The 16760-nt window shown below is 41.0% G+C and overlaps 1 protein-coding gene and 1 non-coding gene across 2 annotated transcripts; one reads left to right on the top strand and one right to left on the bottom strand.

Annotated features, from left to right (window-relative positions):
- Nucleotides 1-12613: 12613 nt before the first annotated feature.
- LOC126285647 (U6 spliceosomal RNA) lies at nucleotides 12614-12720 on the bottom strand. Its single transcript, XR_007551660.1, has one exon. It is a non-coding gene; the product is annotated as a U6 spliceosomal RNA (small nuclear RNA).
- Nucleotides 12721-14726: 2006 nt separating this feature from the next.
- On the top strand, nucleotides 14727-15257 carry LOC126285241 (uncharacterized). Its single transcript, XM_049984538.1, has 2 exons — nucleotides 14727-14884; nucleotides 15017-15257. The coding sequence occupies exons 1-2, from the start codon at nucleotides 14727-14729 to the stop codon at nucleotides 15255-15257; spliced, it is 399 nt and encodes a 132-aa protein (XP_049840495.1).
- The last annotated feature ends 1503 nt before the right edge of the window (nucleotides 15258-16760 follow it).

The raw sequence follows: 16760 nt of genomic DNA, 5'->3' as shown, positions 1-16760 counted from the left end.
CTACAGAAGAACGCTGAAGATTAGATGGGTAGATCACATAACTAATGGGGAAGTATTGAATCGGATTGGGGAGAAGAGAAGTTTAGGCACAACTTGACCAGAAGAAGGGATCGGTTGGTAGGACATGTTCTGAGACATCAAGGGATCACCAATTTAGTATTGGAGGGCAGTGTGGAGGGTAAAAATCGTAGAGGGAGACCAAGAGATGACTACACTAAGCAGATTCAGAAGGATGTAGGTTGCAGTAGGTACTGGGAGATGAAGAAGCTTGCACAGGATAGAGTAGCATGGAGAGCTGCACCAAACCAGTCTCAGGACTGAAGACAACAACAACAACAACAACATGCCTTTTTGCACTCTGTTGACCAATTAAATGTGGCTCCTTTCTTCAGTAGCTGTATCATTTGACGCTATATATTCGCATAACCGGCTATAAATCGTCTATAGAAATTTGACAATCCCAAGAATGATTGTGGTTCTTTCAAATTCTGTGGTTCAGGAAAATTCTTTACATCTTCAGTTAATTTTGGATCAGGTCGAACACCTTCACTGGTTATAACATAAGCAAGATAGTTAACTTTACTTTGTGCAAAATGACATTTATATATTGATAAACACAGGTTTGCGCTCCTTATATGCTCAAACACAGCTCAGAAACAGCTGCATCATGTTTTCAACAAAAATTATTATATCATCAAGGTAAACAATGCTTGTATTTGGGTGAGCCCTCATAAAACTGAATCCATCAGGCGCTGAAATGTAGCTGGAGCATTACAAAGTCCAAACAGCATACGAAGATACTTGTATACTCCTGTTGCTGTTACAGATGAAGTTTTTGCTTGATCATCTGGATGCACTGTTAACTGGTGATAACCACTTGTTAAATCACATACTGAAAAAATTCGACATCTGCCCAAGTAATCCAAGGTTTCCACTAAATTTGGTAAGGGGTAAATGTCGGGTGTGGTCACAACTTTCAAAGATCGGTAATCAACACAAAAATGGAACTGTGGTTCTTCAGAAATTGATTTCTTCTTTATAATTACAACAGGCTAACACCACGGTGGGTCTGAAGGATCTCCTGGTTTTATAATTCCAGCTTGTAATTGTTCTTTAACTGCGTCTTCTACCAACTATCTTTGACTGAATGGTATTCGGTAAGGTTTCTGTATGAAAACGATGCTGAACTAAATAAGTGACAGGTAAATTTGCACGTTCTCGAAATAAGTCTGCATACTCCATCAAAACAGGCGCTAAAATCTTCTGTTCGTCAGCTGTCAAATGTTCTATCTTCTTCCAAATCTTGCACTTCAGTTCATTATTACCTTCGTCTTCTCGTTGTAATTTTGCGGTACTGTTACAAAAATCTGTGTTTATAACTGCAGCATTTGTTACCTCATGTGGAATCTGTATTACGTCACTTTTACTTACGCCTGACACTTCAGCAACTTTCGTTCCTCATGTCAAAACAACATCCTCATTGCTCATATTCGTTATTGTAGCCGGGACTTTTGCGACAGTCTGTCTCACAACTGTAGCGACACCTACACTTCTAGCAACATACCAATGCATTGTATCAAGTAACTCACTTTTCTCGGATCGCTCAATTAATAACAAAGTTCCTTCCTTGCATCCTTGTCTTTCCTGCTCCCTTGGGAATTTGCTGAGGCTGATCAATCTGAACATCAACTCGGATGGTTTGATCTGATGCATCGTTTGGGCGGTCCCTTCTCACGATAAGAGTATTAGTGCTCCTTTGAGTACGATCTGAAGAACGATTTCATAGGTTGTAGTTGCTACGGCGAAGTCTGATCTTTCTTTCTGCGACAAATATCTCTGCCTCGTTAGCGGACAAGAAATCAAATAAAAAGAAATGGCTCTGAGCGCTATGGGACTTAACATCTATGGTCATCAGTCCCCTAGAACTTAGAACTACTTAAACATAACTAACGTAAGGACATCACGAGGCAGAAAAAATCCCTAACCTCGCCGAGAATCGAACCCGGGACCCGGGCGTGGGAAGCGAGAACGCTACCGCACGACCACGAGCTGCGGGCAGAAATCAAATCCAAGCACACCGTCATAACGCGTTTTGTTATTTGAAACTACTTGCACCCTTCCTGTGTATTTATCTTTATCTTTGTTTTCACCTACATCTTGGCCTTGGCCAAGAATTAATTCTACGTCAACTTCTCCATAGCTACGTAGTTTTGCTCCGTTTAGCCCTCGCACTTCTAATAGCGGCGGTTTCAATTTATCCCGTTTATCTATGCGACACCATATTAATGATGTCTGTGCTCCTATGTCAATAAGTAGTCTGATGTTTCTCCCATGATATACAGCACCTATCTTGAAGTCATTTTCCGTCTGATTTTCGCTGGAACCAACAGGAATCTCTGTCTGTGGCAAGGGGCGGACTAAGTGGTGGCCCATACGTCCCCGTACTAGTTTAAAGATCTGACATTGTCTGTCGTTCGCATTACCTTTCTTCTCGTTGCGACAATCTCTCGAAACATGGCCCTGCATCCCTCAATGATAGCAGATTCGATTCTCTTTGCAATCCTTATGCATGTGACCCAGCTTATTGCATCTGTAGCATTGTATAGTTGTGTTGAAAACTCTGCGTTCTTGTTTCTGCATCTCATTCAATCGTCTTAGTGCTTCAACGAAACCAACAGATGATTCTACTGCTTACTGAAACGTTTTACATGGTGCCAATCGAACAGCTTTGCTTACTTCCTCTCCGTGAATTTGTCCAAGGCTCTCTGGTCGGCTTCGATCAACTGAATCCGATTTTCCTTTTCATCTTCTGTTAACTCGTACGTTTGAGCGTTGATGTTTCGAATCCTGTTGGCAAACTGCTCGATAGATTCTTCTCGTCGCATTCGCAGACTACAAAGCTGCTCTCTGTAAAATCTGATCGCGTTTTTACGTTTAAACCTCTGAACAACAATCGTTCTAAACTCATTGTAATCTTCTGTTTTCACGCAAGTAGGCTCCGCGTTAATGAAATCTTGTGCCCCTCCTGAATTCTTGATTTGGCAACCACTAGCTTATCAGAATCTGTCCATGATCCTAACAGGCCGGCACCTTGCTGTTTACGAAAAAACACTTTCACGTCGTCTTCGGTTTTCCCACTAAACACTGGTACTGATGGCAATAATGAAAAATTATTTATTGTAGTTGTACCAGTACTGTATGAACTATTATTTGACAGGTCTTTTGGAATGTCACACTGGCTACCTTCTGCTTCTAACTTCCGAATCTCTTCTTACAGTTCACTGATAACAGTTTGTAGATCGACAACGTTACTCTGATTGGATTGCGTCATTTCGTCTAATTTAACACCAATGAGTCACTCAAATGAAAATAAAACTCCATCACTGTCTTTCGTATTCTAGCCAAACTAGAGTAGGCCAACCTGCATTAGAGCGTTGGGTGTCCCCACATAGTCAAAGTTCACGCAGTGCTGCACCTCTTCAGGACTGTAGATTTTCCCTAATTATTCCACTTCTGACACCACTTCTATAAGGAGGTTGTTTGTGTTGTTGCCCCGGATGACAATTAGTCGAAATACACTCCTGGAAAGTGAAATAAGAACACCGTGAATTCATTGTCCCAGGAAGGGGAAACTTTATTGACACATTCCTGGGGTCAGATACATCACATGATCACATTGACAGAACCACAGGCACATAGACACAGGCAACAGAGCATGCACAATGTCGGCACTAGTACAGTGTATATCCACCTTTCGCAGCAATGCAGGCTGCTATTCTCCCATGGAGACGATCGTAGTGATGCTGGATGTAGTCCTGTGGAACGGCTTGCCATGCCATTTCCACCTCGCGCCTCAGTTGGACCAGCGTTCGTGCTGGACGTGCAGACCGCGTGAGACGACGCTTCATCCAGTCCCAAACATGCTCAATGGGGGACGGATCCGGAGATCTTGCTGGCCAGGGTAGTTGACTTACACCTTCTAGAGCACGTTGGGTGGGACGGGATACATGTGGACGTGCATTGTCCTGTTGGAACAGCAAGTTCCCTTGCCGGTCTAGGAATGGTAGAATGATGGGTTCGATGACGGTTTGGATGTACCGTGCACTATTCAGTGTCCCCTCGACGATCACCAGAGGTGTACGGCCAGTGTAGAAGATCGCTCCCCACACCATGATGTCGGATGTTGGCCCTGTGTGCCTCGGTCGTATGCAGTCCTGATTGTGGCGCTCACCTGCACGGCGCCAAACACGCATACGACCATCATTGGCACCAAGGCAGAAGCGACTCTCATCGCTGAAGACGACACGTCTCCATTCGTCCCTTCATTCACGCCTGTCGCGACACCACTGGAGGCGGGCTGCACGATTTGGGGCGTGAGCGGAAGACAGCCTAACGGTGTGCGGGACCGTAGCCCAGCTTCATGGAGACGGTTGCGAATGGTCCTCGCCGATACCCCAGGAGCAACAGTGTCCCTAATTTGCTGGGAAGTGGCGGTGCGGTCCCCTACGGCACTGCGTAGGATCCTACGGTCTTGGCGTGCATCCGTGCGTCGCTGCGGTCCGGTCCCAGGTCGACGGGCACGTGCACCTTCCGCCGACCACTGGCGACAGCATCGATGTACTGTGGAGACCTCACGCCCCACGTGTTGAGCAATTCGGCGGTACGTCCACCTGGCCTCCCGCATGCCCACTTTACGCCCTCGCTCAAAGTCCGTCAACTGCACATACGGTTCACGTCCACGCTGTCGCGGCATGCTACCAGTGTTAAAGACTGCGATGGAGCTCCGTATGCCACGGCAAACTGGCTGACACTGACGGCGGCGGTGCACAAATGCTGCGCAGCTAGCGCCATTCGACGGTCAACACCGCGGTTCCTGGTGTGTCCGCTGTGCCGTGCGTGTGATCATTGCTTGTACAGCCCTCTCGCAGTGTCCGGAGCAAGTATGGTGGGTCTGACACACCGGTGTCAATGTGTTCTTTTTTCCATTTCCAGGAGTGTATTTGTCAGTATTTGTAAGTGGTGGGTTCTTGACGTACGGCAATACGTGAACATGAGAAGTAAGTTTAAACAATTTTATTAACAAAGGCTGATTGTGAAACACTCACACTCTGCGCACCCATCATCACAGTGTCTGACATCCTAATTACGGTCTATCGAAAGGCTCCATGGTGAGCTAAGGAAAGAGACATATTCGCGCCTGAGGCCATGCTAGTTAACGTCACGGCGGCCAATGGCTTACTTACTCCCTGCGCTGCACTGCGGCCGGTCGCTCGTGTACTAACCAAGCAAATTGTCAGCATTCCAGATAAGTCGGCTGGTGAGCGCGTGTTACGTACCATATGGCTGCGTGGAAACCGTAGACCCTTACATAAATAATATTCTATATATTGTCTAATGTATTTATACAATATTCCACACACTTCAACTGAATTCCCTCCAAATGACCGATCAACTGAGTCTTTTTCCTGCCAGTTTCTGGGAAGGAGAGTGGGAGGGAGGGGGTCTACCAGACGGGGAGAGGTCAATTAATTGATCAATTTAAATAAGTAGTCAATCAAACGGATAAGAGTGAGAGGGGCTATTCCAATAACTCAGACCTGAAAGAGTACCTGTAGCAGTGAGGGGGAGGTTTCCTGAGGGATATGAGGAAGGGGAGGGGTGTGGGAACGATAGGTTAAGTGCCTGTCAATCAAGAAGAAGGACCCTTTTAGCAGAACAATAGGTTAAGTATCTGTCAATCTAAGGAGAACACGGGTTAAGTACCTGTGAATCAAAAGAGAACGATAGGTTTGCCCCCGAGTGCTCACCTGCGCCTGATGTAGGTAACCCCCAATAACAAAATGCACCTGTATGAAGATTGTTCCACTACTTGTGTGTAATCCACTTAGGGCTATGACAACTACACAGAGAAAATTTTACAAGAGGATTTCACAAGGGAAATGTGAATGAGCTCCTTTACAAGATCCTCTAGTAGTACTTTTGCTATCATAACCTTGTCCATGGCATTCATTGATGGAAACTGAGTGTTCCACAAGCATTCATTGTATTAAATGTGTAATGTTTCAAAAGTGTTGATCGAACTAAATGTGCAACAGCAACTCTCGTTTTCTGATTACAATTTACGAATTCCAAAAACCGTTCATTTATTTCATATTTAGTAAGTATAAGACAGGATAAATGACGTTTCTTCAATATGACTGGAATCAGGAGTTGCATCGACGAGAATTGAAGAGAACGTCTCATTTTCTCTTGGTTCCAAGACGGCACTCTGACGTGATTGGCTAATATTCCAAGGAAATAGTATTGGATTTCCAGTTTTGTGTGATGAATCTCTTTTACCATGAAATAACGGCACATCAAGTAACAACAGAGTTCCCGTGTAAGCTGGCTGTTCTGCAGACGAACAAATAAGAACATACCTCTTTATTTCCCATCATCAGCATGGCCAGTGCACGTCTTGCATGTTGTTTCATTTCTTCACTTTTACATTTCTTCCAGGACGACTATATACAAATAGAAATATTTTAATTTGAGTTCACTCCTGATTGCAAAATATTTTCTGTGTACTGTATATGGCAAATCTACCAGATTATAACGACATTTCACAGGTGATGGCGTGTACATTTGTTGTGGAAATGTTTTGGTAGGATTTCCAATACCATTTAAAGAAAGCGCATCTTCGGCTCCATCACAAGGTTGTCTCCGTGTACTACATCTAAAGAAAATATTGTGCATTGAAGGTTAAACGCGAAATAGAACTGCATGCAATTGTCCTGTACGATTCATAAAACTGAAGAACGGGAGTGGAAAGGAAAAGATAGTTTAGTTATGCTGGTGCTGGGGTACTGTTCTTTTATTTATTGTGTGATGAAAAATTTGTTTTTCTGAAGCAGTCTGATATTTAACCCTGGGGGATGTGAACTTTGAAACACTTGGGCCCCCCATGAGGCTTAGGCTCCGGGGATTTTGCCCCTGCCCCACCCTCTCGTCGGGGCTGACAGTAGCTGCTTCACTACCCGTGCAATGTGCAGAGGAGCGCCATCGTGCATAAAAATGATCCTTCCCACACATCCACGCTGTTGAAGAGTGGGAATGATGCTTGTGTGCAAAAGACTCTCATAGCGTTTCCCAGGTCTCAACTTCTCAAAACAATATGCTCCTACAATTAACGATGCCGGCAACCTGCACCACACAGTCACCTTTTAAGCGTGAAGTGGTATTGGTTGATGTCCGCGCGGATTTTCCGTTGCGCATATTCTGCAGTTCTGAATTTTGACGTGTCCTTGGAGATGGAAATAGACTTCGTCTCTCGACAGAGTGTTCCATGGCCATTCATTGTCCACTTCAATGCGAGTAAGAAATACAAGAGCGAAGTTTGTGTTGCTAGCAGGTCAGCAGGAAGCAACTCCTAAACATGGGTGATTTTGTATGGACAGCGATGTAGGATGTTTCGTATCATTTTATGCACCGTGCTTGCGGGCATGTCCAACTGAATGTTTACACACAAATGCTCGATCTCTCCTGTAATACTGTGGCCATACTTCGACAGACGTCGGGTAAACTGCTTTCCTCCCTCTGTGGCGCTGCACTTCAAAAGAACCTGTCTTTTCGAATTCAGTAATCATTTACTCTACAGCCTTAGCAGACATCGGACCAATGCCTTTTTTCATACCCTTGAGTGTCTGGAACTTCTGAAGGGCTGCTGGCGCACTATCTCCTTTCTTGTAAAAGAGTGCACGATCCTCCATAGAGACCGTCGTGTTGCGAGCCTCCAAACTGAGGAACAGACATGTGCTGCCTTTCTGTTGGTGCGCATATTTCTGGCGCTTAAAGCGGCATCTCTTGGTCAGTATTTCGTCTTTATTTTTCGCCACACTTTCCCCTGCGTCAATAATTAAGTGTTCAAATTTTCTATCGTGCTTAGCAGTGGTTCTCTTTCTACAGTGTTTTGAGACTGGAACTTAAATAACGAACACCCTTTATGTCCACTAGTTTCTGAGAGCCGTACTTATAGATGTATATAAGAAGGGCGGGAGAGAGTTCGTTTAACACATGCCACCATTCTATGTGCTGAGGCCAAACCTTTGGTCCACCATTTATCCAAGTTCCCTCGTTTCTGCTTCATCACTAGTCATTTAAAGAACTTGAACTCGTTATGTACGACAATTTCATACATTTAAACTGAATTTACCGACCGCATATGCGCTCTAAGCAACCTTCCAAGGGAGAGTTCGTAAACGACTAAACAACTACCGGTGGAGTACACCAGTGCAAGGGACCGGTCTTCCCTCATCAAGAATTTGAGGTCATGGGGTTCTCGCTTCCCGCGCCCGGGTTCTCGGGTTCGATTCCTGGAGGGGTCAGGGATTTTCTCTGCCTCGTGATGACTGGGTGTTGTGTGATGTCCTTAGGTTAGTTAGGTTTAAGTAGTTCTAAGTTCTAGGGGACTGATGACCAAATATGTTAAGTCACATAGTGCTCAGAGCTATTTTTTTGGAGGTCATTGGCGTCTCACAAACATCTTACCCATCCAGCTCGATAACTATTAACCATTCTAGTAACATCGTGAGACTAATGGATGATGGAATTCGTGCAATGGATGTGCAACAAAGTACAGTTATGGCGCGCAAGGGGGGAGTAAATCCTGAGAAGGCCCCTCTCCTCAGCTTTGAAATCGCGTTAGCTTCAACACGCGCTACGCGCCGCGCTGTTCGTCTGACGAAAAACGTCACTCAGACCTATTTTGTGGAAAATTTCTTTCTCTTTGTTTTCATAAATAGTCAGCATTCTGAAAATTGTGTCGTTTCCGAGTTATAAGCGAAAAACAAAAACAAACAATTTTTCGAGTTTTCTGTTTTTGACCCACTTCTGTGCCGATCAATTTTTCGTGTTTTTTTCCATTTTTGACTCATTTCCTTGCCGAAATTTGAAAATTGGGTCTCAACATCCTCGAAAATATAAAGAAAGCTTGTCAAAAAAACTTCTTCAAAACTTCCCGCTATTTGGCCTTTTTGAGCATCATTTTACTGGAATATGAATCCGACAGTTGGAAATGGGCTTGTCCGATTTTGTTTCTCAGTTTCTTTTATGAGAGTATCTTTAGCTGAAATTAGTTATTTAATACGTGTCAAAAACGGGAAATTTTTTGTTTTGAGTTCGCACGAGTTTTCATACCGCTACATATTTTCTCATTCAGTTTGACAGAAGTATTCGTTAAAACACTTGCTCCACAAATACTATAACGAAAAATTATGATAGCAAATAACTTACTGTTGATTACGTGTCTGGCCACATCTACAAATACATGGATACTCTGCAAATCACATTTAAATGCCTGGCAGAGGGTTCATCGAACCACCTTCCAATTCTCTATTATTCCAGTCTCGTAAAGCGCGGAAAGAATGAACACCCATATCTTTCCGTACGAGCTCTGATTCCCATATTTTATCGTGGTGATCGTTCCTCCCTATGTAGGTCGGTGTCAACAAAATATTTTCACATTCGGAGAAGAAAGTTGGTGATTGCAATTTCGTGAGAAGGTTCCGTCGCAACGAAAAACGCCTTTCTTTTAATTATTTCCAGCCCAAATCCTGTATCATTCCTGTGACACTCTCTCCCATATTTCGCGATAATACACAACGTGCTGTATTTCTTTGAACTTTTTCGATGTACTCCGTGAGTCCTATCTGGTAAGGATCCCACACGTACACCGCGCAGCAGTATTCTAAAAGAGGGCGGACAAGTGTAGTGTAGGCAGTCTCCTTAGTAAGTCTGTTGTTAGATTTTCTTTCTAAGTGTCCTACCAATAAAACGCAGCCTTTGGTTAGCCTTCCCCACAACATTTTCTGTGTGTTCTTTCCAATTTAGGTTGTTCGTAATTGTAATACCTAGGTATTTAGTTGAATTTACGGCTTTTGGATTAGACTGGTTTATCGTGTAACCGAAGTTTAACGAGTTCCTTTTAGCACTCCTGTGGATGACCTCACACTTTTCGTTATTTAGGGCCAACTGCCACTTTTCGCACCATTCAGATATCTTTTCCAAATCGTTTCGCAGTTTGTTTTGATCTTCTGATGACTTTATTAATCGATAAACGACAGCGTCATCTGCAAACAACCGAAGACGGCTGCCCAGATTGTCTCCCAAATCGTTTATATAGATAAGGAACAACAAAGGGCCTATAACACTACCTTGGGGAACGCCTGAAATCACTTCTGTTTTACTCGATGCCTTTCCGTTAATTACTACGAACTATGACCGCTCTGACAGGAAATCGCAAATCCAGTCACATACCGGTAACTGAGACGATATTCCATAAGCACGCAATTTCACTACGAGCCGCTTCTGTGGTACAGTGTCAAAAGCCTTCCGGAAATCCAGGAATACGGAATCGATCTGAAATCCCTTGTCAATAGCACTCAACACTTCAGGTGAATAAAATGAGCTAATTGTGTTTCACAGGAACGGTGTTTTCTAAACCCATGTTGACTGTGTGTCAATAGACCGTTTCCTTCGAGGTAATTCATAATGTTCGAACGCAGTATATGTTCTAAAATCCTGCTGCATATCGACGTTAACGGTATGGGCCTGTAATTTAATGGATTACTCCTACCACCTTTCTTGAATATTGGTGTGACCTGTGCAACTTTCCAGTCTTTGGGTAGGGATCTTTCGTCTAGCGAACGGTTGTATATGATTGTTAAGTATGGAGCTAATGCATCAGCATACTCGGAAAGGAGTAAACTGTTCGAATTGTAGCATGAAGGTTCAAAACATTGTTACTTTGTAACATAGTTCAAGTTTTTATTGCATTGGACAGTGAGCTCTAAACGTTAAAAAAAATGGTTGAAATGGCTCTGAGCACTATGGGACTCAACTGCTGAGGTCATAAGTCCCCTAGAACTTAGAACTACTTAAACCTAACTAACCTAAGGACAACACACACATCCATGCCCGAGGCAGGATTCGAACCTGCGACCGTAGAGGTCGCTCGGTTCCAGATTGTAGCGCCAGAACCGCTTATATATATAATATATATATATATAGATATATATATATCATTTTGTTCGCTTTTGTTCTTCGTAAGACATCCGTTTAAGTTCGTTGTTGATCGATTAACTCAGTTATTTTCATTACAGAGGGCAGCTAACCCTCTGACCGAACACGCTGAGCTACCGTGCCGCCATTAAACTTAACTAACCAAAGGACATTACACACATCCATGTCAGAGGCAGGATTCGCACCTGCGACCGTAGCGGTCGCTCGGTTCCAGACTGTAGCGCCTAGAACCGCACGTCCACTTCCGTTGGCTGCTCGCCCACCAGCGGCCGGCTCTAAATATAACCTTAAATGAATTATTATGACACATTTCCAAACTCTCCACAGAATAATATACTAAATCTCTAATTATCAAGGAGACGTTTCGTTTACAAGCGGCGACGTTGCTGCTCTATTTTATTTTATTTATTTTTTTAACCATGGGGAAAAATCTCGACACAAACTTTTTAAGTTTAGGAATGTTTATGCCTACTCAGAGCCTAAAGATACAGGTTTTTCTTTTGACAAATGGCATGAATGAAAAATTTTGGGCACCTTGATGTTTTACACTTTTAGAAAAGGATTTGTGACATCCAAAACTGCTCATCCTGTTATGTCCTCTATGTCCAGTGTTCATTCCGTGATCACACTGTTACGGTCACCATATCACTGGAATGCGTTGCTCCTGCTGTCAGAAACGGCTGTGAATGACTATCTGCATCTGATGCATTCGAATTCTCATCCAATCATTGAACCGAGCGAATTGACACAGTGGTCAGCACATTGGTCATGGATTCCGAAGGACAACGGTTCAAGCCCACGTCAGGCCACGCAGATTACGTTTTCCCGTGAATTCCATACAAAACTCCAGGAAAATGCAAGAGAGTTCCTTTGAAAATGGAACGTCCGCTTCCTAATGGGAGCTTGTTCTCCGTGTCTAATGACCTCGCTATCGAAGGGACGTTAAATCTTAATCCCATTCTTCTTTCGACCAGTCTGTACTGTTTTTGAGATACCGGCAACAGTAATCTTGCCGGTATCTTCATATACGATCAATCAACGACATGGGATACTTCTATACTCATGAAAAGTTTTGCTAGAATATTGCGCCTTATTGATTTCTGTGGTTTTTACTGCGATGACAACATACCTTTGCTCCAGTTGACATCATGGATGTTGACAGTACTTGTAGCTTTCTTGTAGCAGAACATTATCTTTTACAGCGTTTGGTAAGCAGATTTTATCAATTTTTTTAAATTCTTTCAGAAAAAGGAGAAATGTAAATTACAAAAGCTCCTTACTATCACCACAGCTCGCAAAAGTATTAAGAATGACTTAGAAATAAAAGAGAAGTGAAACCACGCTGGTTGAGAAATGAAGAAGGCTATGCTCCTCACATTTTGATTGGAATTAAATATTAGGAAAAAATATGAAAATCTGCAGAGCGCTTCAAGATTTGGAAGTTCATCCTCGTACATAGGAAAAATGCTGTCAGTATTTTTACTCTAAAAGTGATGTCAATTCGCTTCAGTTTGGGGAAAAAGAAGCTATACGTAGTCTCTCTATGTTATTGTCAAAAAATGTGGAACGCTTCACGATTTTGCGTGTCATCCTTGCGCAGGGGCCATGCTAATCTTCTCTGTATCGTTCCAATTTTAGTATATGTACTGCCGAAGCAAGTACACTACAATGAAGTTGAATTTCTGTATATATAGTTACATGCTTCTAGTAGAAGTATGTTCTAAAAGTAGTGAAGTATTATGTATTGGCATTTCTCTTAAAAGTAAGATAATGGTCTAAAAAGTGTAGCGTTTGAAGAGACACACTATGTTCTATGTATTTACTGGAATTTCGTCACATTACTGGAATGTGTAGAGAAATTATTAATATAGATTTATCGCCATGTGCCCCTATATTCAGAGACACTGCGCCTACCACGCCATCTCGTAGTTACTGCGTCACTCACACTGCTTTGTGTCGTACTGTCCGCAACTTGGGAAGAATACGTGACGATAAACATGTGCTTCGAAATGAAGTTTGGATGTTAATTGAACTATTGTTATTAGCTAAACGGAAATTTAACATTTCATTCATTTCACTGTGTCAAGTTACCACCGAAACTGCAAGGCTATTTTAAGAGTTAATTTGTAGGCTTGTAACCTCAGTAATTTCTCTTCTGTTAAACAATATATTTTTTAAACCTATTATTTATTCATCATTCTTTAAGAATCTACATGTAATCGGCGTCAATATTAGCAGTCTAAAAACAAGTTTCTAGAACAGAATATCTGTTAGCATTTCTGCATGTTTTCCAACACGCAAACGGCCACGATAGTTAACGTTTTACACTTGTACAAGTACATGTACACACTAATATATGCATTCACGAGTGATTCTCATTAAACTCCAATGTTCAGATATTCGTATATTTTGAGCCGCTTGAGATTTGGGAGATCACTACCCTCTTTAAGAGTGTACATTGCTTCACAGGGTGGGTATTAATCTGTGTGAAAATATACACCAAAGTGTTAAAAAAGATACACTGTCTACAGATATTTAAAAAAAATTAAAAGGTACATTTCTTCACATAATGGGTATTTATCCAAGAGGAGAGAAACTGACTCGCACTTATACCTCATGTGTTCAGACACACTAGTGCTTATTATGCTAGGTCAGATTCTAAATGTCCAGTTAGTCACAAACAAGGTTTCAGACATTGAGGTTTTGCTAAACCCTAAACTGCATTTTGTCGATGTTCTGTGTTTCTCTGAAAACTGGTTAAAGGGAGATCAGGTTGCTTCATTTACAGTACCAGGCTACACACTTGCAAATTAACACCTGTAGAAGAAAATACAAAAGTGGAGGTACTGCTTTTTTATTTAAAAGTGGGTGGAAATTAAGAGCTAATGATAGTTTTCAGTACCTCAGTACAGAAATAGACTTTGAAGCAACAGTTGTAGAAATCAGTGGTGCAAATACAGCTGTTGTGTGTATCTGTCCCTCTCCAAATGGGATCTTTGAGTCATTTATCTATAAACGAGAAACATTACTAATTATGATACATGTAGGCAAGAAATCAATAGTACTGTGTGGAGATTTCAACACCTGACTTTCTTCAAACAAGCAAGAGAAGGACTGTTGCTCAACCTAACATATACTTTCAGTTTAAAACAAACAATTACAACCCCAACAAGAATTATAAAAACTTCTGCCACTACTGTGGACCAAATATTTGTTAACACATCCTATAAAAAAAAAAGTGTAAATACAAATTTTAATGATCATGAAGCTCAAGTGGTAACCCTCACAGACTGTTTACTACCCATACAAAACCATAAAAGGACTGTGACTGCATGAAGTTTCTACAAAGCATAGACACATTCAATCACTTGTTATCAATAGAAAGCTGGGAAGAAGTTTCTCAGTTGCATGACACCAACAAAAAGTTTGAAAAGTTCTCTGACATCTCCAACTATTATTTTGAAACAGTATTTCCTCTCATAATACAAGCAGTAAGAAACACAAATCTGAAAGCAGAGTCATATATAACAAGAGGCATAAAAGTATCACGCAACACAAAAAGAAAATTGCTCAGTTACAGAAAAAAACACAACAGATCCCCTCTCCTTAACAATTACATCATAAAATATATTCAGGTGTATAGAAAAGTCGTATGTCAGGCAAAAATAATGTCCAATGATAAGTTTATATCAGATTTGGAAAATAAAAGCAAAGCAATATGGAAAGTAATAAAGCAGGAAGGAAATAGTAAAAGGGAAAATATCACACTGAACTGTGACAACAAGAGAATTATTGACCCGCAGCAGATTGCAAATTTCTTCAGGCAGTACTGTGAAGACAATACAAAAAATCTATGCCAACGTGATCCCTATTCATAAAAAAAGTGACAAATCAAACTTGGAGAACTATAGACCAGTGTCATTATTATCAATTTTTGTCAAAGAATCATGTATAACAGGTGTATGGTATTTCTGGATAAGAACAAAATCCTTGATGATGCCCAAGAGGGTTTTTGGAAAAATAAATCTACAACCAAAGCCATATATAATTTCTTGCAAAATGCTGTAGAAGCACTGGATAATAAAGAAAATCCTGCTGATATTTTCTTAGATCTAAGCAAAACTTTAGACATTTTGGACCACAGAATCCTGCTGGTAGAACTCCAAAAGTATGGCATTAGAGGCACCGCATTAAAATAGCTCTCCTCCTACCTGACAAATCTGAAACAAAAACTAGTAATAGCTTATGAACTAAATTACAGCACTAGAACATATTTTTCAGATGCAAGATCCATTCTCGTGCCTATTCCTTTCCTTCTATATATAAATGACCTAGATGTAAACATACAGTTGCAACTAAGTATTTTGTTTGCACATGACACAAGCATCCTTACAAGGGAAACACAAACACAGCTACAAGAAAACATAAATGAAGCTACAGACCAACTAAATGACTGGTTTGGAGGAAATAAACTAATAATAAACATTTCTAAAATAACTGTGCTTAATTTCTGTTTGAAAGGGGAAGCTTGCAACACTTCTGTGACAATAAATGACAGTGGAATTATATCCTCACTGGAAACAAAATTTTTAGTCTTCAAAATGATTTTAAATGGCAGTCACATAAAACAAAAACAAATAAAACACTGAAAAAAGTAGACTACAGTTCATGCTTACTTGCACACAAAGCAAGCTTCCACACTGTTAGAATTGCATACTTTGCCCAGTTCCACAGTATCCTACCATATGGAATTATATTCTGGGGTGACACAGCTGTTAGCCCTGTAATCTACCTGATCCAAAAAAGGGCTATAAGAACAATGAACCATGCAAAACAGACTGACTCATGTAGGGCCCCTCTGTCAGAAGTCTTCCATACTCCCTCTCTCCTGTCTTTTTATTCTAGAAAAATTGTAGATATGTGAGGAAAAATATCAAAGAGGTAAATAAAATCTGTAAAGTACATGAACATAATACCAGGCAAAAAGACATACTCTTTGTTCAGTCAGTAATGACAACAGCCTTTAAAATGTCCAATATAAATAGCCAATACAATACAAATGTACAATAGTCTGCATGTAAAATTAAAGTTATTTCTTCATTTTCTCTGTTTCCCTAAGTGCATTCTTATTAGATCACTGCTTCTATTTAGTGGCAGAATTCTTAAACCATGGGAAGTATGATAGACATGAAGCAAGAATATGCAAAAACTACTACAGCTGCTAAAGCAAGGTCAAATATAATGAATTTATTGTACCATTAAAATAAATTTTGAAGTTATATGTATCCTGTCTGTGTGTTTTAGTGTCATGTTTTACATTGCAATATTGCATTCATTTTATTGTGCTAATATTACTGAAAGATGCTATCTGTCCAGGCATGGCAAGTGAATGACATAGAATTGGTAATAAAGGTAATGTGCCTGCCCACATATATGAACAAGTAGGTGTTAACCATACACCTTTCCAGTTTCAGAATATTGATGTATGTATTATTTGAGTGATTACACTCTATAAGTACACATTATTTGAGTAAATAAGTAGTAAATAATAGATTTGCTAGAACTAGAGCCATGTATTCGCGAATTGTTATTCAAATTACCTTGAAGGAATTCTTCAATTGAATATCAGCAGTACGCTTTTATTTTAACCTAAAATATACATAATAAAATACCACAGGCAAATAATTTATTTATTGCTATTG

Source organism: Schistocerca gregaria, chromosome 8 (assembly GCF_023897955.1).
Source record: "Schistocerca gregaria isolate iqSchGreg1 chromosome 8, iqSchGreg1.2, whole genome shotgun sequence".
Classification (NCBI taxonomy): Eukaryota; Metazoa; Arthropoda; class Insecta; order Orthoptera; family Acrididae; genus Schistocerca; species Schistocerca gregaria.
This window is presented reverse-complemented; position numbering and strand designations above follow the sequence as displayed.